General features: G+C 37.3%; 2 protein-coding genes across 9 annotated transcripts; both read left to right on the top strand.

The window, feature by feature from the left end:
• Positions 1-850: 850 nt before the first annotated feature.
• LOC122083864 (vesicle-associated protein 2-1) lies at positions 851-5,485 on the top strand. Of its 4 annotated transcripts, none has more exons than XM_042651775.1 (8): positions 851-1,105; positions 1,383-1,474; positions 3,286-3,356; positions 3,457-3,538; positions 3,963-4,078; positions 4,173-4,295; positions 4,742-4,816; positions 5,129-5,485. In XM_042651775.1, the coding sequence occupies exons 2-8, from the start codon at positions 1,420-1,422 to the stop codon at positions 5,261-5,263; spliced, it is 657 nt and encodes a 218-aa protein (XP_042507709.1). In that variant the 5' UTR covers positions 851-1,105; positions 1,383-1,419; the 3' UTR covers positions 5,264-5,485. The 4 variants fall into 4 exon arrangements, with proteins under 4 accessions (XP_042507709.1, XP_042507710.1, XP_042507711.1 ...); XM_042651776.1 differs by lacking the exon at positions 851-1,105 and adding an exon at positions 1,113-1,290; XM_042651777.1 differs by lacking the exons at positions 851-1,105; positions 1,383-1,474 and adding exons at positions 2,405-2,492; positions 2,582-2,675.
• A 2,082-nt stretch (positions 5,486-7,567) lies between these two features.
• LOC122083195 (cell division cycle 7-related protein kinase-like) lies at positions 7,568-16,950 on the top strand. 5 transcript variants are annotated; one of them, XM_042650909.1, is made up of 17 exons: positions 7,573-7,905; positions 8,030-8,049; positions 8,136-8,571; positions 8,672-8,726; positions 9,940-10,875; positions 11,042-11,108; positions 11,218-11,280; positions 13,153-13,216; positions 13,298-13,391; positions 13,460-13,543; positions 13,643-13,732; positions 13,845-13,872; positions 14,795-15,316; positions 15,415-15,476; positions 16,011-16,120; positions 16,206-16,293; positions 16,369-16,950. In XM_042650909.1, exons 4-17 carry the CDS (start codon positions 8,682-8,684, stop codon positions 16,657-16,659), a joined length of 2,544 nt encoding a protein of 847 aa, XP_042506843.1. In that variant the 5' UTR covers positions 7,573-7,905; positions 8,030-8,049; positions 8,136-8,571; positions 8,672-8,681; the 3' UTR covers positions 16,660-16,950. The 5 variants fall into 5 exon arrangements, 4 of the variants coding, with proteins under 4 accessions (XP_042506845.1, XP_042506843.1, XP_042506842.1 ...); XM_042650908.1 differs by having other exon boundaries at positions 8,030-8,571; XR_006141579.1 differs by lacking the exon at positions 16,011-16,120 and having other exon boundaries at positions 7,568-7,905; positions 8,030-8,571; positions 16,369-16,510.
• Positions 16,951-18,736: the final 1,786 nt, after the last annotated feature.

Here is an 18,736-nt window from a genome sequence, read left to right as displayed (position 1 = left end):
AATTTGTTTTCAGGTTTTGCAATTAAATTGAAGATCAAACTTTTGACTACACAAATTATATCCAAAGGTTAATCCCTACACTCTCTCTCAATCAGTTTCAAGGCCTATTGATTTAGACAATCTTGGTGACTTACCTATAGTAGACTTTGAGCTTGAAATGGAGAGGCTTGAGCAGACGTACGAGGAACCTGAACCATCTGACACTGGAGCTGATGAGGGATCTACTTCATATAGTCTAATGTCTCCTCATTGATTTTTTTTATTTTTTATTTTATTTTATTTTTTAATTTTTATCATTGATCTTTGGACCTGTTATAATGATACTGAGTTCTTTAGACATCTTCGATGATATGGATGGATGGTTTTTTTTTTTTATATATATTTTGGACATGTCTTTTTTAATATGGTGTATTAAGTTTTAATTTGAAATTTACATTGGATGCTATATTTTGGATGATATATGCATGAATGTTTGATGTTGATGTAGTTTAGAACATTAGATACAGGTATACAGGCAATAATCTCTCAAATTACATAATGATATATTGCCCTTTTTTTGGTTTCGTTTTTTTGAAAACTACACGTTTAATACTCGTACCGTTCGTTTCCGTCCGTTTGACGTTTCCTGTTTTTTTGACAGTTTTTTGATTGCACCGTTCATCGTTTTTATCTGTTTAAAACACGTACCGTACGTCTCTGTTTTTTTGTTGTTCCCGTTTTAACTAACAATGTGGAGGATATGGTTTCGAAAATCGGCGAATCAAATTTAAAAATTGACCGATCCTACTTATTCACACTGATTCAAATTCTGACCGATTCAAATTGGGAATCGGTGATCAACTGCCATCCCATATGAAGCAGCAGAGCAGACATGAACCACAGAGCTTAATAATCACTAAACTTGCAGTTAGTTGCACCAAATGTATGGGAGGGAACTGGCAATTGGGTAGTTGAGAACTGGGAAGGGTCCCGTGATCCCGTCCTGCCGTTCTGCACCTCGCTCATCACCATTGTTGGACGACATGTGTCCTTTCACAGCACGCCTCGTGCTTGAAGCAGTTACGCTCTCGCTCCAATTCGCGGTTGTTGCAAACACAAAATCAACGTAAGAAGTTTTAAGGAACTCCCTCTCCCCTCATCTCATATTTCCATCCAATCCATTCCATTCTCTCCTCCTCTGTTCACAAACAGAAATCCTAGATATTCACGGCGAATTTTTCGAATTGGATTTGGACCCGGACAACCCTTTCCCTTTCTCACAATCTCACCATTATCTGATCATAGTATCCTGTATGGACAGTTACCGGTTTCATCTTTTGGTTTCCTTTTTTTCTTTTCTTTTTGATTGATTGTATTTCTATAATGGGCGTTGATCGTTTTAGGGATTGATGCGGTTTTGTGATCGGTCTTGTTGCAATCATGGGTAGTGGTAATCACTTGATCTCTGTTCATCCCGACGAGCTGAGGTTTCAATGTAAGCGAAATTTCTCTGTTTTTTTCTTTCATATTCTTTGAATTATAAGGTTACATCCATTGCATGAATTCTTTGTTATACGTTTCTTGTCAATCAATTTGGTGGATAAAAAGCAAAGATAGAATTAGGTTAGAAAAAGAAAACCTTTAAATCTGTTTGAAAGATGAAGTTGATGTTTCTTTTGAATCAGTTGAAGGCGATTGATTGATTGCTTAGCCACTATTTGTGTTTACAATGTTTCTATAGAAAGTTATAAACTCAGAAGCCTCTTGTGCAGATAAAATTAAAACTGGAACATCTAAATATGTGAACTGTATAAGATGAGAAAAATATGTTAGAACATGGATTTCTCTACTTTGTGTTTCACAGTATGAACTGATATTTTCTTGTGTTAGGAGGCTTCAGGTTCTTATTTGGAAGAAAAAAAGAAAAACAGGGAATAAATGACTTTCATCAAAGGGTGTCATGACACTTAAAAAGTATTGCTATATAGCATTATGCTGAGCATACTCTGCTTCAACCTTTAGGTTCGGTACCAAATTATATAGATTTTTTGAAACAACAAAGGATCAATTGCATTAAAAAATTGAAGGTGGATCAATACTAGGACTAGCTAACAAGTTATTGTGCAATATCTCGATGACAATTATAGATGATTCCCTTTCCTTGTTCTGTATGCTAATACATTAGAACATTTAATGTGAGATCCCCATATAAAATTCTTTTCATCAAGTAAACCAAAATTTTAGACATCAACTTCCAGGTAGAAGCTTTCTGCAATGAAGCGCAGAACTGAGAGATTCAGGTAAGCTATTTGAGCATTGGTAATCGGGACATCATGTACTGTATGTGATAGAAATATAGACCACTATATTACATATATACTAACAAAGCTGGATATGAGTTTAGATCGTAAAAATTCTGTAACCAATGGTGAAAACAGAATTATCACTCCAACAACTACCTGCCATATGACAGCTCCTTTTTGCACATGTCCTCTTCATAATCTATCAGGCCTGTAAGTTTCAGCGCGATTCGATTTTCTCGTTTGGAGATGTAAAGTTTTCAGAACTCATTGAAAATTCAACTTTGGAAATTTCATTGCAGCTTCAGTTAACTCCTTGAAAGTGCAAGGATAAAACTCCAACATGGGCCATACTGTGGAGCTAGAACCTGGAACATGACCTCTGGTTAATGCAAGGTAGACACTCTTAACCAGTGATGGGTTTAACTATAGGAACCCTCAGCGTAGCTCAAAAATTACCAACCATCAAGATAAGCTAATCTTGACAAGGCCAAGAAGTAGCTTTGTCCCTTGATAAGAACAATAAACTAGCAAACCAATGTATTATTTTGCTAAAACAAGTAACTATGTATCCAACATGCTTATAATGATTGTTAGGGCCTGTTCAGATGGCATATGAGTAGATGGCTAATAAGTGAGCTCAGTGAAAAAGTCGAATAAGGAAAAAAGAGAAGAACTATATCATTTCCAAGTTTGTGTTGATGATATTTTTTTGATGGGCACATGAAGCGTACACAATAGGATGAAATTTCGAACCTCCCCTCCCGCCCCCCCCCCCCTCACAATAAAAAAAAAGGCAAGCTTGCCAAGTTAGCCACATTGATGTTATGTTGTGGTTTGAAGGATGGAACAACTTTTTATGATGCATTCGAACAGTTCAGTTTCTTAAGTTCAGATAAATGGATCCTAGTTACTCTCTGGCCTGTGTTCTTTTATATGTTTATTTTTTAATTATTTCTTTGTATTAGTTTTTATCACTTATGATCGATATCATTCATTTGATCAGTTGAGCTGGAAAAACAGAGCTGTTGTGATCTGAAAATAGTGAATAACAAAGAACATTATGTTGCCTTCAAGGTACTACTGTTTTTTTTTTTTTTCTGATAAGTGAACTGTTGCTTATATAATTTTGGATCCAGTTATGCTGAACTTGTGTTTCTTTCTGTTTCCTTATTAGGTGAAGACCACTTCCCCCAAGAAGTACTTTGTACGACCAAATACTGGTGTTATACAACCGTGGGACTCATGCGTCATAACAGGTGCTTTCTTGTTTGCTTGCCACATTCTACAAATGTAAATTCCAAGGTACCTGTGGATAGAGACAATGGAACATATGTTCATTTCTAAAGCAAGGAGCTACATTCAATGGAACTCAGTTTGAAGGTCTGTATGAATGGCCATATGCACCTTCTAATTGCCATATTCAGAAGTGTTTCCCCTACTCCTGAATGTCAGAAAGAACATTAAAATTAAATGGTTAAGATAAAGGAGTTGTCTTGTGGTTTGAGAGATCTCAAAAGTGAGTGGTACCCATCAAAAGCCCCTTGCATGTGCATCATGTGCACCAGCTTGCAATTGATTCTTAAAGTATTCTCCACAAGTACCTTGGATTTCTTAACCTTATAATATAATGATTTTGGACTTACCTTATCTTCTTCCTTTTCATGCCATTGGTTCCTGAAGTCACCCTCCAAGCTCAACGGGAGCATCCTCCTGATATGCAATGCAAAGATAAATTTCTCCTGCAGAGTACAATAGTACCACCAAATACTGATGTTGATGAGATCCCACCAGATGCTGTAAGATCATTTACTTGGAGAATATCTTCTCTTCAGGACATATTTCAGTTTTCAAATGGAGAAGAAAGTAATTGATTATTTCTGTTATGTTCAGTTCAATAAAGATGGTCAAAAAACAATAGAGGAGTCTAAGCTTAAGGTTGTTTATATCTATCCTGGTCAAGAGAATTCAGAGGATGATGTGAAGGGCACCAAGCAAAGTCCTGATGCTGAATCTGTAAGATATTCTATTTAACTTCTTTGGTTTAGCTTATTTTACTTCATCTAGTTGGGGCAATATAATGGTTCTGTTCCTTGTTTATGGAATTAATTTTGAGTCAAATTTTCTTGCTGATATCTATTAGTTCTCCTTGTTGCATCTGCACAGCAACTCAAGTCTGATGAATTATTTCTATCTATGCTTTATGTTCATGGCTTCATTCATCTCATCATCTGGGGAGTATATTTATCCAGTTTTCCTTCATTCCAAGCTTTCTTTGTTTGTGGTTGTGTGTTTTCAATATAGGAGCAGGGGTTTATCTAATGCGTGTTGTCATTGTCTACTTAAAGCAGAATATTAAATCTCTGTATATTTTATGATAATGCATATTTGAAGCTGCTACATCAGAATTGGTATTTTAAGTCAAGTTCGGCTTTGGCTTAATCCTGATTATTTTTCTGTAGGTCCGAGCGGTGCAGCAACTGAAGGAGGAAAGAGATGCAGTTCTTCAACAAACAAAGCTATTGCAACATGAACTGGTACCAACCCGTGCATTTAATTTTATATCCACTTCATTTGGTCAGCATATAAGTATTAGAGATGGATGAAATGAAAAAGAATATTTGCATTCTAGCAATCATTTCTAATTATTTTCTGTCAATGATAATGATTATCCCTCAAAATCTGAGGATAGACATGACAACCAATTAACTAGGATGGCTACTAGTTGACTGATGAGGGATGGTGGATCTAATTTATCAACTCATATGGGAACTCTGTTTCATATCATACAAACTCGGTAAACTCCTTACAGGTAATGACAGTGATATCCCTATCTTCTTCTTGTGCAGGAGAGGTTGAGGAGACTAAGTCGTCGGACAAGTGACCCAGGCTTCACCTTCACATTTGTTCTGTTTGTGGGACTCATTGGTGCCCTGGTTGGTTTTATCTTAAACCTCACATTATCAGCTCCCCCTATGGAATAACTTCAACTTTCTTCAGGGTCCCATGAGAGAATATTGTCTACCCACATGTAATTTTTGAAGTTTTATTTAATGGAAGTATATCTACCATAACCTGTGCATTTGTAGAGTGAACACCCCTTTTTTCTAATGAGTATTATTTCATATTGTATGATATATAGGTGTCTCTTGTGAAACTTAAAAGAGTTGCCTGATGTGCTAATGGTAAAGGTTTTTCTGTTCAAATGGTCTTGGATCCAAGCTTCGCAAAGTTTTTTATAACATTAGGGATTATCCCTTCTTTATTTATCAAGCTTCTGGATGCAATTTACTTGCGAGTCAAGCCTACTCATGTAAATGAGAAGGGAAAAAATAATAATAAATGAAGATAAGATTTTATTAACTTGTCATTGGACTATGATTCCATTCTATGAGTTTGTCATTTTTGATGAAATTAAGAGTATGACTTGATGTGCATCATCTCCAAATTCAAGTTGTTGGTTTGCAGTCTAAATACTTTAGACTTCCTGTGGGTAATATCGAGTAGCATTTTAGGTGATACATCAAATTAACAAAAACATCCCCAACAAACTCAGCCTTATCCCAACTTAATAGGGTCGGCTACATGGATCCATGAAAAGAAATAGAATAAATAAACAGTAACAAGTAAATAAATAAAAGAAATAGGGAGATGAGAGTAAGAGGAAAGAAGCACAACCCACTAAGGTAGGAGAATTTCACTTCTCCTTGTTGGGACATCCTCCAGTCTCCTTTGAACATGGTCATACCACAGCAAACGGCTTTCGCGGAGCTTATCATTGATCCCAAACCAGCCCTAATATGTTCATTCCTTACTTTATCCTTTATAGGTTTGCCTTACATCAATCTTAACATATTCATTTCTGCTACACATACCTTCTCTATATGACACTTCTTAGTTGTCCAACATTCCGATCTATACATCACAGTTTGACTCATAACAGTTCTATAGAATTTTCCTTTAAGCTTTAAAAGGATTCACATAATACTCCAAACGCACCTCTCCACTTCATACATTCCACTTTAATTCTTTGTGATAAATAGAATTAACATTTTAGGCAATTTATTGTGGTCAATCTCAACCATAAACAAAAGAAAAAAAAAATGGCAAATGAGAGTGAAGCAAACCCTCCCCCCCCCCCCCAACCAAAGCAAGTTCAAATAGCCGAAAGGGAAGAAAAAAAAATCCGGAATGACAATTCTACCATGAAAGCAAGCCTAGTGGGAGTCGAACTCAGGACGTCCGAGTTTACAGCTTGTACCAAGTTTGTTGCTCACTAACTACGCTACCCCCTTGGGTTAACTTTTTCTCTTACCTCATCTTACTTCCTTCTATCTCGGTTTACTTCCATTTTGGTTTTTTTTTTTTTTTTTCTTGTTCTTTTCTATTTTAGACCATATCGGATTCATTTAGCCGATCCCATTTAGTTGGGATAAGATTATGATTATTGTAATTAGTAATGGATATATTTTTTTAAAGTATTTTGGTTCTTATTTTATTTGTATGCTTATGGATGGATAGTTGATCATTTGATTGCTTATGGATAGATATTTGATTGCTTATGAATAAATATTTAAGTATTTATATGTAGAAACGCAACCCTAAAATGATGCAGAAAATAATGGAAAAACAAAACAAACAATGCACACAGATTTTACGAGGTTCGGCAAGGTTGCCTATGTTCCCGGTGAGATGAGATCCTGTTTCACTATCAATGGAGAACAGGGTTACAACGCTCGTCCTTACATCTCTCAGTATTGCTTGCATTATAGAGAAAAAAAACCCTCGCTATAAATATATAGCGAAAAAACCCTAATCCGAAAGTACACAATTGCCCTCAAATAAAAAATTCGAGCAGGGGGCTGCGCCCTCCTACACTCCCTACTATGCAGGGGGGCCTCCTGCCCCCTTGCAACCCCCACGGCCCGCTAACCGGCTAGCGGGACCACTGTCCTACCTGTCTAGGTGCTGCACCAGTACTCCATGTATTAAACTGCGACGAAATACAAGACATCATACACCAACATTTATATTCTCAAAAATAAATATTTAATAATTGGAAGAAAGAACCCTGTGAAACTGTTGTAGGCAATACCAACTCACGAGGCTAATGGAAGAAAACACACGAGCATCTTCAGTACACAGGGCAAGGGGCAATGTGGTCTTTTTACATCCCTATGTATAAACATACGCAACATCAGACTGGAAGTATGCTTTCTATACTTAAGAATTGATATTTGGTTATTTGTTCAGTCCCATTATTAAACGGTTCTGGATCTCAAGTTTACAACCGATTAGATAACTGGGCCAGTTGTGGTCCTAACCTGATCATAAGATCGAAATCGACCGTTCCATCTGATATGGCTGCGACGGATGCATTTGGGGAAAGCGCGGGAATTTCACACGAGTTAATCATTGAAACTCAACAGGTGCCGTATTCGCGCCTTTTCTCCTCTCTAATCTCCAGACTTTCCTTTCCATTTTGTCTGAAAATCTGAATACAGTTTCTCTCTCTCTCACTCTCTCTCTCTCTCTCTCTCTCTCTCTCTCTCTAGAGAAGCCCTGAAATACGCAGAAATTTCTGGAGATATATAGGGATATATTGCGACGCACCAGCTTCGTGAAGGTAAAATTCCCTGCAATATTTTTGTGAAAACCTAGTTTGTAGAGTTTTCAATGGAGATCAATCTAATCTTATCCAGAGTTTTATTTATTTTTTTTGCCTAAAAAGATTCCTGTTTTCTCGACAGATCTGAAAAACATAACGATGGTGAGGAACCTTATATTTCATGGAGGAGATTAAATCTGAATTTTGATTTTTTTCATAGAATATGAGCTGGAGTGATTTCATTTTAGGAAGCCATGGTAGCTCTCCTGACTGGCGCGGAGCACTGTAGTGGAAGAGAGATTGACACAGAAAAAGCTTGCTATCTACTCGGGGTTTTGTTGAGGATAGGAGGCCCAGCTCGTCTTGAAGAACTCGCAGCGAGATGTATTATGTTCTATGCATCGCCTGATTTTGTGCAGTTCCTCTGCTTGATCCCTGATTCGCCTCTGTTCTTGACGGATGATCTGTTTGTCAAAGTCTCTTCGGCTGCCTTCTCGGCTTTTGAAGGATTGGTTTCTAAGGCTCGTGGTGATTTTTTTCCACTGGTCACGTTTAGGGGTTTTGAATCGAGGAGATCACAGCACCGTGTTTTTCAAACGTATTTTCGCAAGGCGCAGGGACCAGAAGCTCTTTATGTCACTTATCCCAATGCGAAAAGAAGGATGATTTTGCCTTCTGAAAATGGTAAATGGGTCATGGGCGTATTCTGTGCTGCTTTTCTCTTAGTGTTGTATCTAATTTGCACTATCTTTATTCTTTACTGATAAGAATGAACTGGAAACAGATGAAAATAAATGTTCATCTCTCAAGCAAACAAGAGCCAATGTAATTCTGTTGAGGTATTGTGTTTATTCTCAAGCAAATCGTTTTTTAAATACCCATCGATCTATGCCCTTGGTTTATTCATAAGTATTATTTCCTCCCTAACCATTTTTGAATTAATCCAAGTTTTTAATTTATTTGATGCTACCTTAGTGAGTTAGTGTAACACAGATTCTAGTGATCATATGCTTCTTAGGTGATTACTAACTTAAATGTAGACATTTAACCAGAAGTAGAGGAAAAAAATTAAGGGAAAGGGTTCTCTGAACATGATGTGTAGGCAACGCATCCTTACTGGTCGAGTGAAGCTTATAACCTGCTGACATTATTTCCCAAATTTCAAGAAGACCCAACGGTGGGATCTGAGATGGCAGAGCAGGACAGAAATTAGAAACTTGCTGAAACTAGAACTCTGAATTGGTAAATTGCCAAATCATATGAATGGAGAAGATTACTTAATTGATATGAGTTAATTACTTCCCTGTTAGTCCATATTTGATGAGAACTAGATTATACAAAAAAAGGAAAATGTATTCTAGCCAAGAGCTAACAATTGACATACTTGAATCATATTAGCCATGGAAACTCTTAATCAAGAAAATAGATGGAAAACTAATATTTTTTTGGAACATTTCAAAATTTGGCTTTTCGATTTTTTTTTTCCCTACAATTAGATCGTTGTGGTCTTTGTGTCATAAAATTTTCAGGTTTATATTCCCAAAAAGATCTTCGCGGTTGGGGCCTTTGAACTTTCTTAATCTTATGCTGCAAGGTCTTCTTTCATCATCTTTCCCTTTTAGTCACCTTCCAGCAACATGTGTATCTTTAGATAATTTCTTCCAGGGGAAACCTTTATGATGCTGTCTTAGGCTTTTAACTTTGTCCTCCAGAATAAAAACTAAGTTTAGACATTATTCTAATCAGATAATGCAGAATATTTAGTGGGCGAGCTTGTGGCACAACGGTTAAGTTGCATTATTGCAACATATTGGCCACAAGTTTGAAACTTGGAAACAGCCTCTCCTGTGAAGCAGGGGGTAAGGCTGCATACATTTGCCCTTCCCATACCTTGCAGTAGCAGGAGCCTTGTGCATTGGGTTGTCTTTTTAGATAATGCATAATATTTACCTGTTTTTAGTCCCCATCCATTTTCTAATTCCGTACTGTTACACAATTGACTCATTGGTTCACCATTATTATCGACAGCTTCTGAACTTCTCAGTCATGCAGGGACATGTTGATATTGCGGATAATATGGTCAAGAGCATGAATGTGAATTATGATTTGGGGCCTATGGCTGGGTTTTCAAGTTATGGGTTGATGAACAATAATTTAGGATTTGGAAATGAATGCAAGAAGAAATTGATCGTGCACAGGGAACTCCTCGGACTTGTACAAACACCAATGTTCCAACATAGTTTTATCAACACTAAAATGGATGCAGATATTCCTAGGTCAACAAAAGTTACATTGCCTGATTGTCAACCGGTTCTTACAATGGAAAACTTTATGTTAAAGGACACTCAAAGGGATGAAATGGAGTTGAGGAGTGGAATAAATTTGACTTTGGCATCTTGTCCAGAAGTACAGAGGCAATGCAATGCTTCAGCTGTTGGGGCTGTTACTCGAGTTAATCATCCTTGTGAAGCTGCTGTAAGCAGACCTATTGAAGATGTAGGAGTTTATGATGCGGTTTGCGGCTGGGAGGAGCAAAATATTAGTCAATGTGCTGCTCCCCAAGATTTAGAGAATGCTGTCCCACTGGATAATATTAAACAAAAGGGGGAAATTCATAGAAAGATTTTGGAATCAGTGAACTTGTTGAATAGTAATGATTCTTTGCTAATATCTGCTAGAAGAGAGAAAACAACTGCTAAGGTGAAAACGCAGGATGTTTTTCCAATATATGATCACTTTAAGGCCCTGAAGAAGAAAACAAGTTCAATTATCAAGCTAAATCCTGTGCACAAAGATACTTCACCTGTAGGATCACATGTTCTTTCTGGGTCAATAGAATTTAATAAAGCTGTTAATACTGATAAGCAGCTGGGGCAATGTAAAAGAGAGCAAAAGGGTAGCTCCACGAAACAGAAGTTGAAGCAGAATCGTAACTATGACATGCATAGCAAAGAAAACAGGGCAGTCCATCCCTTAATGATATCCAAGGTAAACTTGAGTCCAATTATGAGAGTTGTATCACATCCACATGTCTGTCAGTTAATTAATGCCATCCCATTGTTGAGGGTTTTTCTTGATTTAGTTTAAGTTATGCTATTTATTTTATCATACTAGTGGAAGTTTTACATAAGAATGATCAATGGTCACTCCGCAGAAACATTCAGAGCCAAAAATACTTCCAAACTTTGAATCCTTCGTCATAGAGGAAGAAGAAGGTTCAGGTATTGAAAGTTGAAACATCATTATTTGTTTATTTTATGTCTGACTTTCCCTCGAAAATTTTACTATGATGCAATCTGCTAATTGTTTCCTCTTTCCCAAAATATGCAGGTGGCTATGGTACTGTTTACAGGGCTAGGAGAAAAGATGATGGAAAAATATTTGCTGTTAAATGTGAGATATTGTGAAGCTATCAATGTGCTTTTGATTATTATAGTTCATAAATATATATTTCTCTGATATTATAGTATCTGCAATCCATAATGCTGTGCTGTTTTGTAGACAAGTGTAATATTTCTGAATAGAAATAGCGACACATCTAATATTATAATGAAGAAAGTTATGATTATATAATGTGCTTTTTTTGGCATAAATTTCAACTTTTTGAGCCATTATCAATCTTACAAAGGAACGTAGGTGCTTGGTTAATCATGCTCACATTTTTTTTTTATGCTAGACTCCAAGCTGAGTAATAAAGTATGAGTTGACAAATACCATTGATTCCATCGAACAAGAAAAGAGAATGCGCTTTCAGGAATTAGGTAACTGTTAATATCGTTGAAATTTTATCAGTCTCATTGCACTCTAGGTTTTACCATTTATCACTGTTTAGCATTTTGATTACTGCAAATGGGTTCTCAAGTTAAAACTTATAAACTCTATACATGTACTTTAGATATCTTAGTTTATCCTCTTATGTATTTACCAGCAACAACCTGATGTTTGCATGGAATTCACAATTAATACTAATCATGATTCATGACACAAAATCTCTAGTTTGTGTTGTATTATGCAACAGATTGCTAATGGTGGAGATGTTAAAGTTGAAAGAAAGTTTAACATCTATACTTTCACTAATTTTGGAAATTTATACATCTTGAGAATGGTATAACTACAGAAGATTTCTTCATAATAATAACTAAAATCATTTCTATTAAATTACTGAGTGTTCAAAACAGGAAAAGCATTAGGCAGGGCAAAGACTTCTAAATGTATAAGAACTTAGCCTCAAGACATTTGTTGTAAGCCTGATGTTCCCTCCTTTTATCAAATGAAAGAGGTAGGTAAACAATAAAAAATGACAATCAAGAATAATAAAAATGTTCATGTGGGTGCGGATGAGAATGGTAGACTAACAGAGGTGTCCTCAATCATTGCCAAAGTGATCTCCGGTATTTTGATAAACTGACTGGACTACATGCCTCAACCATTGGAACTGTGGGCCGGTCATTTGCAGCCATATTAAATCCCCCAAATCGTTTGGTGGTCCAAAATGGTCAAGAATGACTTAGACCAGTTAGTCGCGGAGCAATGAACTGTACAGTACTACAGATCAATCATTCTAACAGAGGGCATCATTATCAAGTTCTCTCTTGGTCAATATTAGGAAAAGTGTTAATAAAGTTATAATCATTTTTCCCCACTGACTTGAGTGTACAACTGATGTACAGTTAGGTCACTAATCGGTACACTATCACTTCACACTTGATGAGAGTTGACAACTAATATTGGGTTATAATATGACTTTTCTTTTGATTTGTCATAAAAGTTTAAGCTGGATGCTTGAACTGCTGAAACCATTGGTATAATGGTATTTCCATTAGATTTCTAGTTTTCTGTTTCCAAATTTTTGCTACTGAGTATTCAGAGAGATGTTAGCCCAATTGTGCTAGTTCCTTCCATTCATTTGGTTTGGGCCTTGCTTTAGGTCACTCAACAAATGAAGCTCGGCTTTGAAGCACAATTGAATATTTTAATTTAGAGAAAGTCAAAGTAGTGGGTCAATAGGTTGATCTTGACCAAAAATTTTTTCCATATAAACACCTTGTCATGTCTTAATTCTGCAAGACTACAGCAATTTTCTCATTTTGTAGAAATAATATAAGAACGGGAAAAATCCTTGATGGTGATATGAAGATGAGTATCAAGATCTTATAACATCTTTGGAGTAATATCACAATTGCTTCCATTCAAAAACTGCCTCATTGCATGTTAGAAAGTGTCCATAAAAAAATCATCCCATAATGCTTGGTTTTGATTCTTCAGGTCCTCATGCAAATGCTCACACACATCATGTGAACAATGAGCTAAAGATGTTGGACCGATTTGGGTAGGGATACAAAATATACTGGGCATCTCATTTTTCAGTCAAGAACTTGCAAATTTAATCTGCAGGTTTCTTTTGATGCAGGGGTAGGAACTTTGTAATAAGATATGAAGGCTCTTTCAAGAGTGGAAACTCTGAGTGCTTCATTCTTGAGCATGTTGAGCATGACAGACCTGAGGTAATTATTGAATGGCTTGCTACTTAATTTTTCTATTCTCCTCTCACCTGTTCTTCCCTAATTTGTAGGTACTTGAAAGAGAAATAGATATATTTCAGCTCCAATGGTATGGTTATTGTATGTTCAGAGCCCTTGCCAATCTGCATAAGCAGGTAGGGAATCTGCAGTACGGTTTTTGCAGTCTTGATGAACTCATTTGCTAGCTTCAAAAGTATTCTTTTACCTTATGTTTATATTTTCAAATTTTGCAGGGGATTGTGCATAGAGATGTTAAGCCTGGGAATTTCCTCTTCTCCAGTAAGCTTAACAAAGGTTACCTCATTGATTTTAACCTAGCCATGGTCAGTGCTATCTTTCTTGTTTGCTCTAGTGGCCCCTATACGTGCTCTCCTAAGCCTAGTTTCTCTTGATCGGAGTGTGATGTATGGCTCTTGTGGTCCCTATATTTTGCAGGATCTACAGCAGAAGTATGGCCACAGTAGTAAGTTTCTTACCTTTTTTCTTTTTCCACCCTTCTCTCTCCCCCACCCCCACCCCCTTGACCTTTTCTTTTGCTTTGTTTTTCAGAGGTGTCACAATTTGGTATAGATAACTAGAGCCTTCTTTTATATTTATCTAACTTAGCTCAACTCAGCTAGGCCTTGTCCCAACTCCCAACTAGATGGGATCATCTATGGTTTGATCCTATTTACCTTAGAACTCCATTTGAACTCAAATCTTGTTATTAACTGGAAACCATCCATTTATTTTTCACTACTCCCTGGTTCATTTTCAGTCTACACCATGGTTAGCAAATTCGGATTCGGGAATTATTCGGGCGGAGAATTATTCGGAATAATTCGGTTGATTAATTTAAGGATTCGGTAAAAAAAGCAGTCAAAAAAGCTTATTGGGTTTTTTTTTATTATTTTTTGTTTTTTTTTTTATTTATTTTTTGGTTTTTTAAAAAAATACTATTTAAGTGGACCGAATAATTTGGTTTAATTCGGATTCGGTCCGAATTATTCACGTTTTATATTCACTTTTGAAAAAATCGCGAATTTTACCGAATTTTATTTTTAATTCGGATTCGGTCAGAATTTTTTGATAAAATTCGGAAAAATTCGGTTCGGCCGAATAATTCGCGAATTATTCGGCCGAATTGATAACACTGGTCTACACCCTCCTTATTCTTCTCACTCCTCTAATCTGTACCATATCACTCCTAACAGGTGCATTTCGTTAACTATTAACCAAAAAGGATCAGGGTTGATTAGATGTGCTTTTCTGTGTCTCTGTTCATGCATGTGTGCCTACCGTATGAAAAATATGTTCTGATAAATCAAATTTTCTTTTGCATGTTTTCAATGTTAATGCTTTCTCATAAGAAGAGTAAAGGTTAGATTCTTGTTTTTCCTGATCAGGCAAATCAAGGCCGAGTTATAACATAAAATTTGATCACATTCCTACTCCCAGTACCAAATCTTCTCAAACTACCAAAGATAGGAAAGTGCTAAGTGGTAAAGTTTGGGAAGCTGTCAATCGGGATGCAGCGAAGGACACGAAGACATCTCTTGAAATCAGGAATATGAAAAAGAGGGCTGATGTTGGTCATCCAGAAGCCCACCCTGACATGGATAGTAGAACTATATTCAGAAGCCACGGTGCAGATGTCTCTGGAGTAACCTCAACCAAGGATGCAACAAGCACTAGAACTCCTTCAGCGGAGAGGTTGAGGGAACCTCTTCCATGCCATGGAAGGAAGGAGCTGATCAGTCTGGTACGTGAAGCAATGCAAAGTCCAAGTCATGATGCTGCAAGCATTCCTGGTTCTCAAAGGAAGAGGGTAGCTCCTCCTGGGAAAGTTGAAGGCAAACCTGTTTACCCGACTCCAATGCCTCTCCACTCTACTGGTGTTGCTGTTGCTGGCTCATTAAAGAATAAAGGTTTGTCTCCTGTATTAGATAATAGAAGTTCTTATTTTAATACTTCTATCTTTTGACTCTTTTCCAACAAAGACAGACCATGGTTTGCTTGTTTATAGGGGATGGAAAACATAAAAGAGAAGGTCCTTGTGTTGGAACCAAGGGTTTCCGGGCTCCAGAGGTAACACTTTCCATTTGCCCTCTGCATGTGAATGTAGTGATCTTTACTTTTGCCGAATCTTTACTATTCTAAAAACATTGATGTTTGGCATGTATCTGTATCATCACTGTCACTGTATCACACTCATATGGTTGTTTATCTTTAGCAGTATTTCAGTATTATGAGAGAAAAAAAAATTGTATATAAAAATAAAGGTTAACTCAACTCCATCATACCAAACCTTATCCCAAATCATCTTCCTGTTTCACAATCATCATCACATGAGAGAAGCTAAGCTTTTTAAAACAGATAACAAAATCTTTCCTAGGGTATTTGCTTTAATATTTTCTTTGGCACTATCTGGTTGATTGATCTAACTGCAGTTTCGGAAGTGTCTTGATATACTTGAGATATTTTTTGGAATTGATTCATGGGGCCTTCCATAGCCACCAGAGCCAACTTTTTTATGCATGCAAACATGTGTACAACACATACACATGCACAGAGACAGCGATATTACATGGAAGTGATCACAGTATTGGATGGCTTGTTCAGGTCTTGTTCAGATCTGCTCATCAAGGTTTCAAAGTTGATGTTTGGTCTGCGGGGGTAACCCTTCTTTACCTGATGATTGGAAGAACACCATTTGTTGGTGATCCTGAACAGTAAAATATTTGCTCTTGACAAACAGATAAATGCTAATTTGTTATTCCTCAATTTTGTTTCACTGACCACACTGGTCGTCAGCAGGAACATAAAGGATATTGCAAAGTTGAGGGGCAGTGAAGATCTATGGGAAGTAGCCAAGTTGCATAACCGTGAATCCTCATTCCCCGTGGTACCCATTACATCAACTTTTGATTTATATGATTTTTGAACAATGCCCCATGTTAAGAAGTGCCTTTTCTTTCAGGAACTGTTTGATATACAAGCCTTACCATCGATAGGACTGAGGGAGTGGTGTGAAGTGAACACAAAGAGACCAGACTTCCTTGAGCTGATCCCCAGATCACTCTTTGATCTAGTTGACAAGTGCTTGACCGTGAACCCAAGATTGAGGATCAGTGCAGAAGAAGCTTTGAGGCACGAGTTTTTTGCCTCATGCCATGAGAATTTGAGGAAGCAGAGGCTTCTCAGGCGGGGGCCTAACTTGGATTCAGGAAGCCCCTGCCTTCCAAGTGAACAAGTGTCAACTGCTCTGTGAAGGTTTCGGTCTCTCATGCAAGTTTAATTGGAGAGCTCTTGAGGCTTCGGCTTCGGCTTCAGTCCCAACTGACACCAATTGCAGTGCTATAGTGCTAACCACTTTTTTTCTTTCTTTTAACTTGTAGCATGCTGTAAATATTCTCTCTCTTGTTTGAGTAACTTGTCAATCTCAGTGGCTTTTGTTTCGTAAATTGCCCCATGAAATTAATTTTTTTTTCTTGGGAAGTACAAACTATAATTAAGACGCCAAAAGATACAAAGAGCTGTTATCTAATTCATACTACCAGAATATCTATCTAAATTAGTTTTCCTTGCCAGTTGATGAGTTTGACCAGATCTCCCTCAGTTCTGCTTCAAGGGCCGAGAATCAGTGTCCTGACCTGTGACCCATGCACGGACTGGGTTTTGCAGCTTCGGATAAGAGTATTGGATGCCAACCAGATACTGCCATCACAGATTATCTCTAAGATTTATTTTCTTTCTTGTACATGTGAGCCTAAACCCTTTTTCTAGCTCTATTGGGTTTTTACCCTTTTAAAAAGAGTTCAAATTATCTGCAGTGAGTGGTGAGGTACATTGAGCATCCTTGTCAGCTGTTGAATGTTCACTACACCTCACCGCTCAATTTTGCTCAAAAAAAGGGTCTTTTGAGGTTGTGGGCAAATGATAGGATGGGTGATTCTCATGAATAAGTGCATTGTCAGTCTCCGTAGTTCAGGATGTGGTATGGGTTCCATTTCCTCTGATTCATTGCCAAAATAGTTCTCACCTGCCACAATGAGTATGCCGAGACAGTACCGTTTGACAGCAGCCATGGATTTAGGTATTGGGATCGAATTGATTATGGCCGATATCTAATCAGGGGTACAAAGGCCAGGGAGAGCAAAATTGTTTAAAAGAAAAACCCAATGGAATCTCGGGGGCAAAAGCGTCTGATATGGCGATCCGTATCAGTGTCGGGGGTATTGTGAACTAAATGCTTGGGTAGGCTAAGACCTGCTTTCCTAACCTGACACAGATCTGAAATGCTCAGTTTTCAAAGGAAATAGATTGATGAGTTCATTATAAAGGAGAATTGGCGATTCCCATCCTCAATCCCTAGTTTGCCTGTGTAAAACAGGACAATAGCAGACGACTCACATTTTCCTGGCTTCCTTGATTCTGAATGTAGAATGGTGACTCCTGCTCTTCTTGATCACCAACCTTGAAAGATTAATAAAATGAGGGGAAAACACAAATGGCCGATTGTGGGGCCATTGCGCCCAAACACGGGCATGTAAAATTACCACCCATCCTGTGAAATAAAAAACACTCATTCATAGGGGTGTAATTTTAGCTAACACAATCCGAACCTGCCCTAACCCGCCCTAAGCCCGAACTCTGTTTAACCCGACTATGAGGGCCAACCTAGCCTAACCCGATCCAACCCTGTGTGGGGTTGGGCCGGGCCTGGGTTGAGGAATAGAAAACCTAGCCCGACCCTAACTGGCCCTGAGTCTAACCCTGATTATTGTTGTGTTTAACTAATAATGTTTTCTCACCCTAGTATACACTATATAATGTATTTTTAAACTTTTGCTGCCTATTTATCAGGTATCAAGAGAGAGACCTTTGTTGTTTTTGTGTTGTTATTGTTAATTTGTACGAAAATTTTTAATTCTCTATTTGCTTTGGTTATTTATTATTTTGCTATCTTATTTCTTCTTCTTCTCCTTATTTTTATTTTCTTTTCTTTTAATAGGTCATTATATGGATATAGATTTGGACCATCTGGTTTCTTGGTTGGCTATGGTGTCTTCTTGATGGCATGAAACATTGGACTTTACTTGCCTAAACTTTCAACTGAAGAACGAGTATTGTTTCTCTCTTTTATTGGAATTTGCATTCACTTTGAGGTTTTCTATTGTAGTAAATGGAATTATTGAAATTTAAAATTGAAAATGTTGATTTTTATTTTTTTTTACTGGAAAATTGCACATATTGACAGGAAACGTAAAGCGTCTGTAGGTGGCTTTTCAAGTCTACCGTCAAATCCCAGGGCTCAACCCTGGACAGGCGGTGGAAACTACCAAGCT

Source organism: Macadamia integrifolia, chromosome 7, assembly GCF_013358625.1.
Source record: "Macadamia integrifolia cultivar HAES 741 chromosome 7, SCU_Mint_v3, whole genome shotgun sequence".
In the NCBI taxonomy this organism is placed as follows: domain Eukaryota; kingdom Viridiplantae; phylum Streptophyta; class Magnoliopsida; order Proteales; family Proteaceae; genus Macadamia; species Macadamia integrifolia.
Note: the sequence above shows the minus strand (reverse complement) of the source record. Positions and strands in the feature narration are given on the sequence as shown.